The sequence below is a fragment of the Cricetulus griseus genome, assembly GCF_003668045.3.
Source record: "Cricetulus griseus strain 17A/GY chromosome 1 unlocalized genomic scaffold, alternate assembly CriGri-PICRH-1.0 chr1_0, whole genome shotgun sequence".
Taxonomy (NCBI): domain Eukaryota; kingdom Metazoa; phylum Chordata; class Mammalia; order Rodentia; family Cricetidae; genus Cricetulus; species Cricetulus griseus.
In genome coordinates, this window is record NW_023276806.1 from 147556030 (window position 1) to 147572992 (window position 16963).

Genomic DNA, 16963 nt, shown 5'->3' on the forward strand with positions numbered 1-16963 from the left:
CATGGAGAGGCTGGAAGTTGACATCATGTCTGTGTCCATCACTGTCTATTCTATTTATTGTGATAGAGCCTCTTGATGAATTCAGAGGCTTCAGTTTTGCTTATTGTAGCTATCCAGTTACCTTCAGGGATCTTGTGTTAGGATTATAGGCCACCACCCTTCCCACTAAACTTTTATCATGGACTCTGGGGAACCCAAAATTTGATTCTCATGTATGCAAGGGAGACATTTTATTCACCAAACTGTCCCTCTGGCCTTTATCTATAATCTCTATGTATTTATATGATGGTAACAGTTATTAAATGCTTGGTAAATACACTAATTCATGGCTGAATAGTCTTTGGTACAAGTGTATTTTAAAGATAATTAACCTTTTAAAGGAAAAATGGTATTTACAACATTCTTTTAGAAGACAGATGCTTTAACTATTCACATCTGGCTATAAACTTTGTTAAAGTGTTCATTGCTCAATGAAATTCTAAATAAAAAGGTATTTGGTTCTAATGTCTCATACACTAAAGGTTTTCATCAAAGAGGAATCATATGCTAATATTTTCCTTTGAATGTTTCTCAAAACTACAAGCTTTTTTTTTCTTTCATGCTACTTTCATTAGTTTCTTCAATCACATCCAAACAGCAAAGTTCAGTCATATGAACATATCTCATCTGTACCATTACAATAATTAGATCCTAGCTTAGATATTCTGTATCAAGCATACCTTCTAGATTCATTTCATGTAATAGCTGCCAAATTCTTCAAAATTATATTTTAATCTGGATCAATGCTTCTCAGTCAGTGTGATTTTATGTCTCAGGACCAATAGCATCATTTACAGTAGACTAGAGGATCTCCAAGATGCTGACAAGCCTACTAAGGACATATGCATGAATGTAATCCTAAATAAACTTCAGTGGAGGGAGTATAGATCCCATCAAGGTTGTCCAATAATGGGCAGATATGCATTGATTTAGGAATATTTGCATGCCATTGGCAACAAGCATTAAACTTGTTGTATCCTATTAATTAAATAGGAAACTAATAGTATCCTATTAATTAAAACTTCAGTACTTGAGAGATTTACCAAGGCTGTGCTTTGACAGATCATGCTGGTGGTAGATTTTCCTCTCATGGTTGTTAACACACAGGATTGAAAATAAGGGTCAAAAAATCATCATATGCCAATGAACTAAAAGGGTTAAAATTTAGTGAAAATCTTGCATGGAGAGAAATCTTTATGACATGTAATAGTAAATGGGAAATGACATATATTAACTTTAATTATTTGATTTTGTTTTTACCTTAGATTGGGCACTAGCATCCTCATTTTTATCACTTGTATGAACCCTCTGTAGCTTTTTAAATCTTCCCAAGGCATGTGAGTCCATGGAAACTGCATGTAGGCATTGTGTTGTTTGTAAAATCTAATAGCAGAACATTTCTATGAATTGAAAACCAGGCATCCCTTTTTGTACCTTAGAGGGCCCTTGTTAAAGCAGAGCAAGATGAGGTCTTAAAGCCCATGGCAAAGGGACTCTCTGATGGCTTTCTGTTGTCATGACACTTCTCATTTAATTACTGTGTTAAAAATGTCCCAATGTATTCAATCTGAGAGAGGGGACAGGTGTGTGTGTGTGTGTGTGTGTGTGTGTGTGTGAGAGAGAGAGAGAGAGAGAGAGAGAGAGAGAGAGAGAGAGAGAGAGAGAGAGAGAGAGAGAGAGACAGAGACACAGAGACAGAGAGACAGACAGAGAGAGAGAGAGAGAGAGAGAGAGAGAGAGAGAGAGAGAGAGTTACTATGTCATCTGAAGCATTGATCACATCTTCCAAGGTAGCCAAGATGCAGAGGGAATGTGTATCTACTTAGTAAGACAGTGTTGATGTGGGAAGAGCCCCACAAACTCTATAGTCAGACAGGGATACTTAATATGCTTTTAGTATGTGTTGAATTTAGATACCTCAAGACTGCTGTGAAAATGCTTAAAGTATTTAGCTTCTGAAATCCTATTTCTACAATGACAATACTAATACCTACTTTGTAAGTCAACTGAGGTATTTGTTTAGATTAGGGAATGGCTGTGTGACTATGAAATGGTTACAAACAAAGACACCTGACACTGTTGCATAAATTCAAAACTTGGAAGTGGCTTTAAAAATAAAACCCTGTGTCCACTCTTAACTCTGTACCATGCATTCCTACAGACATTACTAACACATAGGCAAGAAACCTGAAGCAGTGGGTTTTAACTTAGCAAAGGCATAGGTGGCATCAGCTTTCAGATCCAGGCAGTGTGACTCTGGTCAGTGTTGTGCTGCTACTGTAAGACACTATGGGGGAGGGGAGAGAGAATCACCATGTTCTGAAGCTGCTTCCAGTTTCACTGTGGCTGGAAGCCTCTGCTTGTTTACTGCTCTGTGCCACTTTCTCATCTCAGCGTCTTAAACCACTTTTAGTTGTTCTAGTGTCTTACCATCTTGTCTTGTCTTTTAAGGTTAACATTTCATAAATAAACATGTTTTGGAGGTGTGTTTTGTTTTGTCGGTTTGTGAACAAAGATTTGACAATAGCTTTTTAAACAATGGATAAATGACTTTTTCTCACACTCTGGTGAGCATTATTTGTCTTTCAAAAATTTTGTCAGTCTGTTGGAGGAAAATGTTCTTGTAGTGCATTTCTAAATTTATTTTAAAATGAATTGATTAAAATATTTTTAAATGACGATTACAACAGTATTTATTTTGAGCTTTACAACGATGCCATGGTCTATGTACACAATGTAGAATATACTCATGCTAATTAATGTGTGCATTACCTTAAATCCTTATTGTGCTTCCCTCCTAAATAACTATATTTCTAAACTGGTATTAGTGTTGGCAAAATATGTCAGAGTGTGATAGCTTACTGTGCCAGCCTGACTACCTTTGTGGGATACACAACCCACAATAGGATCAATTCCCAGATATAGTCCTTCCACTGGCCTGCCTTCATATCCTCATGCCTAAATATACACACCCACACTTTAAAAATTATAGAGTAATAAAATAAACGTTAGTAATTGTTCATTTTGTGTTTTAATATCTCAAAAGACTAGTAATTTAATAATAAAAAGGACAGTTTCCCCATATATTAACTTTAAGAGCATATATACAGAATGAGGAAGCTAAAAGGAGGAGGCCAATAATTGTAGTTGAGATTAATACCTTTCATTTAACTCAAAGTGCTCATTTTAAAATGTTGTATCCCTGTTATGAATTTAAGTAGTAATAATTTCAGTCGGAAAATAATAGGTATGAAGAATAGGGCTTTTTATTATAAATTGCTAAATTACAGTGCTAGAATATATTATACAAACAAAGCAATTTAATTAACAGAGGCTAAATCTAATGAGGAAATAGCTTGTGTATATTATGAGGAAAATCACGTAAAAGAATCCCACTTTGTATGGCAGGACTTGGAGAAATGACCTCATTCATGCATAGCAGTGAATCAGAAAGTGCCCAAAGATCACAGTACATTGTGTCCCCTCCTGAGGGCACTTTTGTAATACATGGGCTCAGAGGATTACATGCTGTTTATTAATATATTATATGTCATTTCCTCACTTGGGCCAGTGCTTTGAAATGATAATCTATTCTGAAATTTCATTTTGTGGTCTCTGAAAACTGAGTTCTAAGGCTTTGTGTCTTACCATCACCTGATAATCAAGATTCCTTATTCATCTTCGTGTTTCCTTTGGCAAGAATATCTGATTAGATGTAGCATGTTAAAAAATTCATAAAACAAAGCACTGGGATTTTAGCAAATGAGAAGATGTAGCTAATATCACATGAGACACTTGGTCTTATAGCATCCTTTAAACGGAGCGAGCAGGTTATATGAGGGGAAATGAAATCCTGATGACTGTTTAAATTCAGTATTCATTCAGCTCTACCCTGCAGATCAAGAGCCAAAGAAACTTGGTAGCATTTTATAGTCACCAATCTAGAGGGAAAAGATAAAACCTTAAACTTTGCTTATTTTAGACCTTGAACCATTTTGTCATTGAAACGAAACATTTTTATAGTAAAATTATGAATCACATCAATTAAAATTCCTCCAAATGCAGCATATTGATTGTGAAGACTTTCCCATACAAGTTAGAGAGACATGTATTTGTAGCAAGTCATTGAAAATGATTGAACAGTCCCTCGTAAGGAAGGAGGTGAGCAGGGGCTGTGGAATAGGTTCTATGGTTTTAAAAGTGCCTACAACATTATAGAGGAGAAGAGTTAGGTACCCAGCACCTACATCAGGCTGCTTACAAATGCATGTAATCCCATTCCATTGATACTTGGTACTTATTTTATTCTTTGTTCTCTCACATTGAAATGTGATCACATCTCCAGAAGACTGTGATTTCCTTTAGTAAAAATCACATGTATGACTCTCTCTCTCTCTCTCTCTCTCTCTCTCTCTCTCTATATATATATATATATATATATATATATATATATATATATGATAGTACCAATGGAAAACTATCAAAGAAATATAAGACAGTCATTTCTTTTTGACCATAGCAAGTAGAGTAATGGAGTTCTCTTCAACTGAGAGTAGGATTCAGTTAAAAAGAGAAACTATCACATTTTGGACATGCTGACTTTGAAATTATAACCATTAGTCTCAATAAAAACATCTGGTTGGTAAATAGAAGTCCGGAGTTAATTAGTAAAAAAAAGTAAGCAATTATCATATAGATGAAATTATGAAGTCTTGAGGTGGTGTGAGCTTACAAAGGTATAAATTCTTTATAGGGAAAGAAAAAATTAAGGGCTGAACCTTCAAATTATAAGGAAGAAAAGGAAGGGGAAGGAGGAAGAGGAAGAGGAGGAAGCAGGAAATTTAATTGTTTTGCTGGTACTCAAGTAATATGCATAGAAATAGTCTATGTGGTTTGAGACCCAAGATAGAACTCCAGGGAAGTGTTAATGATCATGTTTTATTCTTTCTCAGGTGAAGGGCTTTCAGAAAGAACTGTGGAGATCATTCTGTCAGTCACTTTGTGTATCCTTTCAATAATCCTCCTTGGAACAGCTATTTTTGCCTTTGCAAGGTAAGATGTGTCCCAGATTCTTTGTGGGCATTTTATCTATCATAGTCTAGTCAAGAAACAATAACCACAGCAGTTATGCAAATGGGAAACACTTATGTTTAATTTTTCTCAAATTTATAAGGCATCCAACCTGTCTGGAATATGTATTATGATGTTTTGAAGTATATACATTATTAATTGAACAAATCTAGCCTTAAAGAAGAGAAACCTACTATTTTGATAGGAAGCATTTGATATGAATGCTGGAGAGAACAGGAGTAAAAGAGGACTAAAAAGGATCAAGAGCTGAGAGTACAGCTGAGTAGCCAGTTGAGTTAGTGTAGGGAGACTGACCATTGAGGAAACTAAAAGCCAAGAAGTCTTCTCTCAAAGTTACCATGGGATGGCTACTAGGAGCACATACAACCTTTTCTTGGCTAAGAAGCATGGCAGAGGGAAGGCAGCTGTTTTCAGAAGTTACCCATCCTTATATGGAGGCTGGGGAGGCTAGAATTTGTTGATGATGTATCTCATTTATACAGAATGGTTTGGGCATTCTGGAATGGACTGGTGCTTTGTGGAGTCAATGGCTACTGAGATTGGCAGAGGGCCACTGAGAACTCCTCAAGTGGGCTGTTAGGCCCCCATATGGGACACTTATGGAAAATTTAACCACCAGTTACATATGTGGTGCATGCCTTTAATATGAGCACTTGGGAGGCAGAGGCAGGTGCATCTCTGTTCGAGGCTATCCTGGTCTATATAGTGAGTTCCAGGTTATCCAAGGCTGAAACATGAGACCCCATCTCAAAAATAAAATAAAATAAAATAATCATTGAATCATTCAGTACTGGAACCCAGAAAGTGAGCAACTTCCTGACCCCTTGTCTGGTCAGGTTACTACGGTGCTCCTCTGGACAAAGTTTAGCACTCTGGCAGGTAACAAAAGAGAAATGCAATCAATGCCCATTCAATTATCACAGACAAATGAAGGTAAGTGTAGGTGGAGTTATACAGCTAGACCACCGATCAGCTCTGTCTCTAGCTATCAATCAATTAATCAGCTTTTTGTTAATGATGAGAGCAACACCTCTTCACAGTGTACAGAAGGATTATTCCACAGCAGGTCAATTTGTAATTTAGAGACAATAAGGAAAATAAAAACAGAACATGGTGGTTCCAGTACCCCCCCCCCCAGAATCTGAGTAGGTTTAACTTAAGATGCTTCAATCAGGCACTTAAGTCTTAAATTTCTTACAGAAGAGACAACTGTTAAAGATGTTCCTTCCTATTGGGGTTTTCACATAATCGTTCCCTTCTCTTAACTAAGCAGCACCCATATTCTTGTTTTTCAAAGTGTTTCTTCCCATTCTCAGCCCTCTCCTTCTCTCAAACCTCAGAGGAAATCTCTATTCAACCTCCTAAAGTTGAGGTTCATCAGAGAAACAGCTAAAAGATTTTTATTTGTGAAAATAACTAGCCTAATAGTTTTCTAACTAGCTCCACGAGCTTAATTTTTAACTACAAACATTGCCCAAGTAGTTTGAATGTGACACACCATCTTTTTCATTTTGAGTCTGTTAAGTCAGCATTTTAATGTACATTTGAAAGTCTCTTTTCAAAGACATTTTCCCTGTAACACAGACAGTTTTTCAATTCCTCTGGATGATAACAAGGGAAAGTCATGATTCTAGATTATTAGGAAAATTTACATTTTAGTAAGAGTTTTGGCACATTATGAAAATGCCTAGACATGAAGGAAAACCGTCAACAAATAAGAAAATACAGAAAGAATATTTACAAGTTATAGACCTTGCCAATAAGAAGAACTTATCTTCAGTCTTTAAACTTTGTTTGCTCCAAAATTGCATTTTGCCTCCTGTTTTCTTACAGTGTGAACCCTTATGGCAGGAGGGCTTTTACTATTTAATACAGCCTACCAGTATTTTTTTTTTTCAGCCAAAAGGGAATCTGTTCTTGGGTGAATGTCAAGTGACATGATTTCTGAAACTCTGTTTTAGTTCAGTTCATCTGAAGTGTGCTCCCCTCTGGATCCAGAGCACCTAAGTCAAACTGGACTTCTCCATGTCCTTTGAGTACTAGTAATGGTAGGTACCCAAAATGCTTTATTGAGGAGTTATGTACTGCCTCATGAGTTTAGCCTCAATGCTTTTCTTTTCTTTTTATACATTTTGAACATACTGTTCAAATATATAGTGTCTTTGAGCATGAGGCCACATTTTATGCTCTTGACATCATCCTAGATATCAATATCACACACAACACATGTGGAATATTAATGATTGACACAGAACCAAAACACAGTCTTGTATTACACCTTAGAGAAATAAGTATATAAAGACCTTAAATTAAAAAGACTTTGGACCAGTGGGAGCTAACTTCTTTAGTCTCAGCAGTCTTGAGGCAGAGACAGGAGGATTTCTATGAGTTCAAGGCCAGAGGATTTAAACAGAGAGCTTCAAGCCATCCAAAACTATAAAATAAAATATAAAACAAAAGCCAAACAAAACAAAACAAAAACAATTTGGATAGGTTTTCAGGGTCATATTATCCAATTTTGAGCCTAATTGTGAGTTTTCTGATTATAAAATAGAGATAATATTTTATATCTCATAATTCCATATCAATTAAATGAGACAATTTAAAAGCCAATTTATATATTTGAAATGTGTAAAATGTTCCATTATAAGAAACAATAACTGTTTGTTTTAACACAGATATTCAGAATCCCTAGCTATTTCCATTTTATTTTCCTTTTGTGTCAAAATGAGGGGACAGATAAAGGTAGGATGGGTAGGACACATGGAACAAAAAAATTATTTGTCTAAATGGTTTTTCTTAAAAAAAAACAAAACAAAAGAAAACCCTGTATCTAATCTGCCATATTTCTGTGATAGTTGTGATAGTTCCTGCAATGATTGCCCTGCCCTTGTTTCAGAATTAGACAGAAGCAGAAAGAAGGTGGTACATACTCTCCTCGGGAGGCAGAGATTATCGATACTAAATTCAAGCTGGACCAGCTCATCACGGTGGCAGACTTGGAACTGAAGGACGAGAGATTAACGCGGTGAGCACACTCCTCTGGGCAAGCAGTGGTCCAGAGGGCCTGGAGCCATGACCCTCTTCTGACCTATGCTTGTTGGAAGTGTTTGTGGGGTTCCAGTTTACACAGGTCACAGAGATCTTCTTTCAAAGGCTAACCTCCGTCTTCTACACACTTCTCACTGCTGTATAGAGACTCAATTAATCTTCCCAATATTTTGAGTTCAGTATGAACCTTGGACTATGCTGCTCAAACAAGACTCCCCCCTCCTCTCCCCCGAAATGAAATATTCTTATGTGTTAAATCTTTAGTGTTTTGTTTCATAATTATTCTCATATAATTAGATTCTCTAACTTGGATTTTTCTGGGAATGTCCATAAATACTTATCATAAGTTTAATTTAATTATGCTTTCAAAGCTTGTTGTTGTTTATACCATTATTGTCATTTATGAAAGCTCTTTTCATAGTTCTTTATTTAAGCATAAAATTACATGAATGTCCAAACTGTATATGACATTTATATTTCTAAATTTACTTAGAATTTAGAAACTAATACAAAGTAAATTCATATTACCATTAGGAAGAGACATATCAACTTGTGTGCTGAATGAATGACGTCATTGTAGCCTAATTACTTAACTTTAAAAAATACTGTTTAAATCTTTTAAAAAGCATATATACTGTTTATAATATTAGCAAATTTTAAAAACTTGTCTAACAAGATAATTCCCCAAATACTTAACAAAAGCTGTCAGGAGACTCTTAAATTTACACTTTTGTGAGCTCAAACAACATGTGGTTCTTATAAATCCATTGATTACTCCAAGGCATGGCAAAGCCCTCTTGACATTTTAAAAGTTAATTTTTACAAGATGGAATTAAAATATTAAATATCAGGAATAATTTGAAGCTACTACCTATCAAGCTTGGTCTTTCTTTAATAGATCAGTTTTGTAAGCATGTTGCACCACCTTGGGAGGTCCTTCAAAACCCTAGGAAATGAAAGTCATTCAGTATCATTACACTGTAAGGACATTTGATGTGTAGGGTAACCTTTTCACTTTTAGATATTGATCATTGTTTAAATTTTACTTCAATTAAAGGAGGGCATTCTGGAGGCTTATGTGTAGAATTGTATATTACCTAGTAGTATATAGCTTGTTTGTTTGTCTTTATATAAACAAAACTATATGTAAGAGAATAATGGATTCCCAGCACCTCCTCCACAGTAAGCCTTATTATTGGAACACCTCCTGGTTCTCTAGAGGTCATGCTCCCTGTAGGCAGGGTTGGCACAGGCCTTAAATCCCAGCACTTGGGAGGCAGAGGCAGAGGCAGAGGCAGGTGGATCTCTGTGAGTTCTCGACCAGCCTGGTCTTCAAGAGTGAGTTCCAGGACAGCCTCCAAAGCCACAGAGAAACCCTGTCTCAAAAAACAAAAAAAGAAAGAAAGAAAGAATAAAAGAAAAAAGAACCTTTGGACCAACTGAACTATCAGTTGCCCTCTTTCTTTCTGAACTCTTTACTCAATTCCTGTGTCTCTTCCACAGGACTAGGCTGGCCACAGTCCTTCTGAATGTGTATAAGGGAATAACCTCAAATCACTCAGTGACATTAAATTTAGCTGCTTGAAAAAAATGTAGCAGAATCCCACCATCCTGATGTGAACTGCAGGAAGGTCACAACAGTTCTTTATGGCCATTTTGATTTTGTTTGGAAGCAGTTTTATTGAACCCATAGTAATCCACAGTAAGCAGATCTCTAGAAGTTCAATATGATAAAACGGAGGAGGAAAGTTAACATGAGAAGAAGCATCTGTTGAGGTCACTTTTCCTGACAGTGAACGTCAATGCCGGCCTACTTTCCTAAATGTGGTGTGTTTTCAGAGCATGACCATTCACTACTTCCTCGCATTAAATACAACTAGAAAACTGCAGTTTTCTTTTTGACTTTTTATTCTGGTAATGACTATCTTGGCAGCTACAGAGAGGATTTGAGTCATAGAAATGTGAGCCGGGTCTCTGCCAATTCTTTATTAGTGTGCACTTACAATTCAAGGGTGGTCTTATTTGGCTTTGGCTCTTTATTAATTTTCCTGTGTTGTGCTATTTTATCTATACATCTTGATGTTTGTTAAAACCCCAAAAGAGCAAAATATTATAAGTATATGTTATTTCTGTGTCACAGAAATTATTTGAGTAATAGTGAAATTGAAGATATTGATTTTCATTCATTTAACTTCACCATTTTGTGTGCAGAACTATTGAATTTATATTATAAAATCTTCCCTGTGGACCAACTGAACTTCTGTAATTACCCTCTTCCTTTCGTACCCTTTTATCCATTGCTGTGTGTCCTCCACAGGGTTATGTCCCATTCATTCTGAGACAATTCAAAAAGAGTTATATGTACCAATGACCCATAATAAATAATGATTTGCTGGACTTAATACAGAAAATCATTAAAATTTTTACATTAGTAAAGTCATTAACACATTAGACAAGGTTAAAAAATTAATTACTGAAAATTAGTGCATTGGACACATTTGCATGGGAGCTGGTCATCAGTGCAGTGCTGAAAACCTTTGTAGTCTTTGACATGCTTCACAATCTTGGTATGTTCCAAGTCAGAAATGACAATTTAATTCTGGAAATGAAGAGGCAAAGACATCAGGTTTTCTTCCTAAATTGTGGAGAAATTTTCAGGGAGAAATTTTTTCCCTTCTACAGTGGCAACCGTCTGCAGGAAGGAACTCAGTTTCCTTGAAATCTACCCAATTCCCATGTGTTTTCTACCAAGGTCATGAGGGTATCCTTCCAAACTGCCAGAATTTTCTTGCTCAAGAGAGCTTGTAATTATCCTCAGTGCTGTATCTTTTCACCTGTCCAAGAGAAAGCACTAGTCTGTAAAGACAGTATTAATTTTGAGGAGTTATGTGGTTGATTTCAACAAAGTCAAGCTTAGTAATGCATCATCCTGTAGCCTTGAGGGTTTTCATATGAAATTGTTTAACATTTATGTATTCTACTGTGTGCTTATGTTTGAAAACTCATCTTGTTATATGAATGTTCACTAATTATATTCCACTCTATGACACAAAGAGTTTGAGGATCCATTCTCCACATTTTGCTTTTTCTTTCCTATAGAAGTAAGATAATACAAACTAGTACTCACTGACTCAACTTTAAGAGATGTGCTAAGAAAATGTTTTATTTCTTTAGTAAGAATTCCAAGGCCAGCTTGTATAACTTACTAAAATCCTGTCTCTAAACAACAGCAACAAAACAAAATAAAAAAGAGAAGAAAAGAAAGGAAAAAATTCCTGGCAAATAAGTAAATAAAATAGAGCTTATCTACCTATCTTGCAGCCTTAGATACATCTACATTACTTATAAATATAATTTAATATAATACATAATATAATTGGATGAATAGGCTTTGTAATCTATATATCAAAATGCACTTCGTATTGTTACTGTTACTTGCATTTGTAAAATAAAAGAACTATTCCACTTTACTATCACACATAAAAATTAAAAGCATAATAGTTACTAATTTTATAAGCAAGTTCTTAGTGTAGGAAAAGCTAAAAAACACTAGAAAAATGTAGAAGTGAAACTTTGATTTTTACTTTAGTAAATACCTGCTGGATTTTGTAGGGCAAGTCTTTAATCCTGAGACCTGTGAGGCAAGGCCAGGAAGATCTCTGTAGTCTCTGAATTTGAAGCTAATCTGGTCTACCTAGTGCATTTCAGGGGGACCAGAGCTAAATGGAGAGACACTGTTTCAAAATAAAATAAAACATAATTGACACAAGAAACTAAATGTAAAATTGTTTGCACATAGATTGCCATCATTGCTGGACAGATTCTGATCATCAATTTTACATCTATTCTAAATCCTTTTGTAAACAGTGGCAAAAATACCCTAGTACATAATACAATTCCTTGCAAGTCAAATTAACAGTATGATAACCAATGCTCATGTTCCCATAGTGGCAAGTAGAAGATAATATAGTACCATGCGCTAAATGAATAATGAATCTTTACTTCCAGATACTCTTCATTTTTCTTTAGACGCAAGGAGATTTTTGTCATCCAGTAAGTTGTGTGGTAATGCAGAGCTCTGCTGTGATTATTTGGATTTTGCCAGGTGGTGTGCTGTCTCTTTTAAAATACATGATATTGAGCATTTTTTGTTGCTTAATATGCCATTCTTTCCAAGGCCAGAAAGAAAAGAAATGTTTTCTTCTTGTGATGTGCTCTCTCTAAGACTGCATGCTGTTGCTATGGTAAAATTCTCACCAAAACACACATTGTCTTGCAATGTGTATGTCCTATGAATATGTTGTGTTCTTATGTTGGATCGTTTTGATGGTAAATCAGCTTCTTATCTAGATTCTTTTCACAGGCTTCTGATTCTACTATCATAGCTCTTTGATACAAGATTTAATTTCCCATATGTTGATGGAGCATACTTCACACAAGCCCATTTCTCCAAGTGCAGGTGTCTGTCTGTAAGGACCAATTCAGTGGCTTTTTCTGTCCTCTGTTCTCTAACTATGGTTTATGAAACTTTAATTTCGTCCTGACCAGTAGGCAACCAACCACATGCACTTTCAGGAACTACCCTAATGCTTGGTAGTCCCAATTGTGACCTGGCACAAGTATAGCACTGTGAAGTTATTAATAATATTATTAGTAATATCAGGGATGGCCCACAGTTAAATTAGAGTTCTAGAGATAATAAATCTCTAGAGGCGAACTGTTTGATGGAAGCAGAGGCTGAAAAGGCACTTGATTTCAAAAATTACAAACCTATTAAAGAGGAGTTAGTCTCCATAACGCATAAGACAATATGACACCGGGACTCATACCATTCTACTTGACAATGTATAATATACACTGTTATTAAAGTAAAAGGGAATGGGCCTTTTCTACTCTAGGAACATTTGATATTTTCAAATTAAAACTAACTTTGTTTTATTGAAGTTTAACCAGGGAACATGGACAGAATTAGAAATTTTATGAAACATTTTATTTTCAGGGAATTTCTCTGGTGACATAACACTTGTCAATGAAAGATGAGCTCTTAGACTAAAGAATTCATTGATCACATTACACATATACTATCCATTTCCAACCAGCATTTTAAGCTGACCTTTGGCAATTGTTGATTCATGGTGCATTGGCTGGTTAATTTAACTCCAGTTAATGTTTGCCATCGTCATAAAATAAAATAATTATGTTGTTGTTTTCCCTTCTTGCAATTTGTACCTCAGAAGTTCTCCCAGAATCGGTGAAGACTGGGTCCTGCCCATCAAAGAGATGAGCTTGATATTTTGGGTGAATCGGTTTTCACATAACTCTTTCCCATCCATATGTAATGCTAGTGGTTCACATATATGATTTCTGTGGTGCTTCCTAAGTTCTGACACAGGGCTTCCATTGTTCACCTGCAGCCCTTGCAGATAGCACAGGCCCGAAGATTTCTTCTACATAGTGTGAGGTCTTCTGCTTCCTTTCCATTGCATCTGCCCTGAGGACACTCACCACATCTTAACACAGCTGTCCACAGTTCTCCTCACTACTCTCTGCTCCTGTCTAGTTGCTCCTGAGATAAATAACCTGTGCCCATGGTTAGTGAAATAAAACATCTGTCAAGAATTTATTTTCAATTGTGCTCATGTAGAGAGGCTTTGAAACAAGGAGAGTGTATGCCTGCCATGCAGGAAGTCTCACCTCAACTGGTTGGCAGCAGGGTGAAGGCTGCCTTCTTATCTGATCTAGAAGCCATTCCCCTTGCCTAACTGAGAGGAAGAGCAACCTGTCTGCCAGTGATTGCTCCTTGATTGAGGTTATGCCTCCCTTAGGAGATGATGCTTTAGAATTGGTGTTAATAGACAATGCTCAGAATCTTTTTCATTTTGTTGAGACACACAGAACAATTGCTGGCTGTTTTGGCAAAAGGACAGAAAGCATTTGAAAGAGCACTGTTTCAAAGCCACAAAAAAGATTTAAAACCCTAGTTTAGGAAGGAAATCAAGAAATACCTAAAGTCATGACTGATGATACTTTGCCCAAGTGACAGAATATCATCAAAGTGGCAGATAAAACCCTAGGAATAATTAGGGATGGTGAAATACATAAAATAAAAACATTCAAAAAACTTATAATTTCACATAAAACTTAGTATTTCTCAAAACCTAGAAAATTTAATTTGACTGTTCTACTGGGGAGTCTCCTCTGAGTTGTTATTTGAATAGCTAGCACGTGATGTGATGTACAATCCATATATTGGATCAAATCAATAATTTATTTTATTTTTAACCTTATTGAGCTGTTTAAGGGGAAAAACAAATTTCTCAGTTTGTCCTGCACCACTGTTAAATGCTGACTTGAGCAGTTTCTCTACTTCTATTGTATGCTTATCTCTATAAAGACTATAGTTTAATTCCCTGTAGATTTCTGCTAATTGGTCTTGAGGGAAAGCTGAGCCCTGACAATATGGTCTTTCATCACCACTGCCAACATAAATAAATGGTTCCTCTCTGGTCCATAAGAGTAATCTGAGAGGAATTTAAGTTTTTGATAGACTTCTAAGCAATGAGCTCAGTGGTGAAATAATACTCTTTCTACCAAAAGACACAGGATTTAAGGCAGCCAGAACTTATGTAATGAAAAGATGTATGCAATAAAAGTATTTAGCCCTTTATATTGAAGAGTGGTCAAATCTGGCCAATTCCAAACTCGATTTATCCCCTAAATGAACTGAATATAATTTGAAAGTTATCTTCACTGCCAGAAGTGAATATGAGTATTATCCAAGATGAAAATGAGTTCTACTTAATGTTTTTTTTAAAGTTTTTAAATTTTTTAATTAAAAAAAATTTTTTACTTGAGCATGGGTGCCTCCTTAGATCACATCATATAAAAGCATCACTATGGAACTAATATTGTTGGGTTTTACCCATAATCTCAGTGAGTTTCTTAAGGTCTATACAACTAGTGTTCCCTAAAAGAAATTCAATTATTCTATGATAAACGTGTCAATGAGTTTTTCTCCAGTTGGTCACCATACATTTCTCAAATTAATGTTTTCTAGTAAAAATAAAAGTTCAGGATCTTGAAGACAAATAAATTTTAAATTTATTTTATTATTTGCTATTAATCATTAATATTGCTATTATTTTTATTATGCAAATAGCATCTAAGATAGAAATATAGCCATACAGCATCGGAGAATCGAATTAGCCATAGAAAGAGGCTAAGGAGTCAGAGAAATGTGGGCAGTACAGACAGTAACAAGAGGGAGGAATCGGGTTTCTATGTGAGATAGCTGCCTATATATTCTAAAATACCTTCTCTCTTTCAGTTGTTTATATAAAGATTTCAAATTTTGATTTATATATAATTGTGTTAAAAGTATAGAGTAAAATTTAGCAGTTTAGAAGCTTATGTTATATAAAGATAATTGTGAAAAATAATTACAGAAAGTTTATTGAGTTTAGATAAAGTGATAAGAAAGAAAATAAAGCCAGATAAGAGTCCACCTCTTCCTTCTTTCCTTCTTTGCTTCTTTGCTTCTTTCCTTCCTTCTTTCCTTCCTTCCTTCCTCCATCCCTTCATCCCTCTGTCTAACCCTCCCTCCCTTTCTTCCTTCCTCCTTTTTTCTTTCTGTCTTTCTTTTTCTTTCATTTGTGGGGCTGTAGAAGGGAACCTGAGATCCTCCTGCATCAACCTCCCAAGTGCTTCTATAGCAGGTGTGTCCCACCATACCTAGGAAGTTTCTTTTCTTTTCACTTGAGAAGGCAAACACAGTTTTGTTGTTCCATTTCTAACTTTGTAAGTGTCTAGCAGCTGCTGTATTTTAATGTTAGGAGAGTTAATATAAAAAATATAGGGGAATTATTTAGAATTGATTGTTTGTTATTGGTAAATCAAATGACCACTTATTTCAAGTATTAGTTTATAGCCCCCTAAAATTTCATTTTCGTTGCAATTGAGTGATAAAATTCCATTCAATTCTAGTATCATTTCACAATAATATTTAATAATAGGTTCATTATTATTATAATAAGGTTATGAAGATGATAAAGTAAGCTGAGTGTTAGTCCTGTCTTGACTGTCAAGTATATATGAGCATAAATGTACACATACTTGGTATATGAACTAAAATATCTACAGCACACAGTAGAAAGTTATTGTTCTTATTAATCAGATTGCACAGAAAGAAGACATTATTTTCTAGACTGTGCCATGAGGCCCACCTGGAGTTAACTTTTGAATAGGATATTAAGAAGCAATTAGAATTTGGATGTGGATAAAACACACAGAATTAGGATGAAGGACCCTGAGAAGAATATGAGGATAGAGGAAGGGCATGTGAGGTGGATCTGTGGTCAATGTCAGTACCCAAACACACACACACACACACACACACACACACACACACACACACACACCAAAAAAACCTGCTCATGAGGTATTGATGTAACAAACCTTTATTCCCAGTACTTGGGAGGCAGAGACAGGTGGATCTCTGAGTTTGAGGGCAGCCTGGTCTACAGATCGAGGCCCAGGACAGTCAGGGTTGCACAGAGAAACCCTGTTCCAACATACACACACACACACACACACACACACACACACACACACACAAGAGAGAGAGAGAGAGAGAGAGAGAGAGAGAGAGAGAGAGAGAGAGAGGTGTTGCAGATAGCATAGCTGATGATGGAGCAATATTTAAAGTAAAAAAGACCATCATATTTTATAATGAGGCATGAATGCACAAATATCTATTCAATTTCATAGTTATCTGGTTTAAATT

General features: G+C 35.7%; 1 protein-coding gene across 1 annotated transcript in view; it reads left to right on the forward strand.

The window, feature by feature from the left end:
• Positions 1-16963, forward strand: part of Ptprq (protein tyrosine phosphatase receptor type Q) — a 181533-nt gene that overhangs the window by 139635 nt on the left and 24935 nt on the right. Inside the window, exons 34-35 of the mRNA XM_027392465.2 lie at positions 4992-5091; positions 8030-8158. Coding sequence (XP_027248266.1) covers positions 4992-5091; positions 8030-8158 — 229 coding nt within the window. The remainder of the gene's footprint in view (positions 1-4991; positions 5092-8029; positions 8159-16963) is intronic.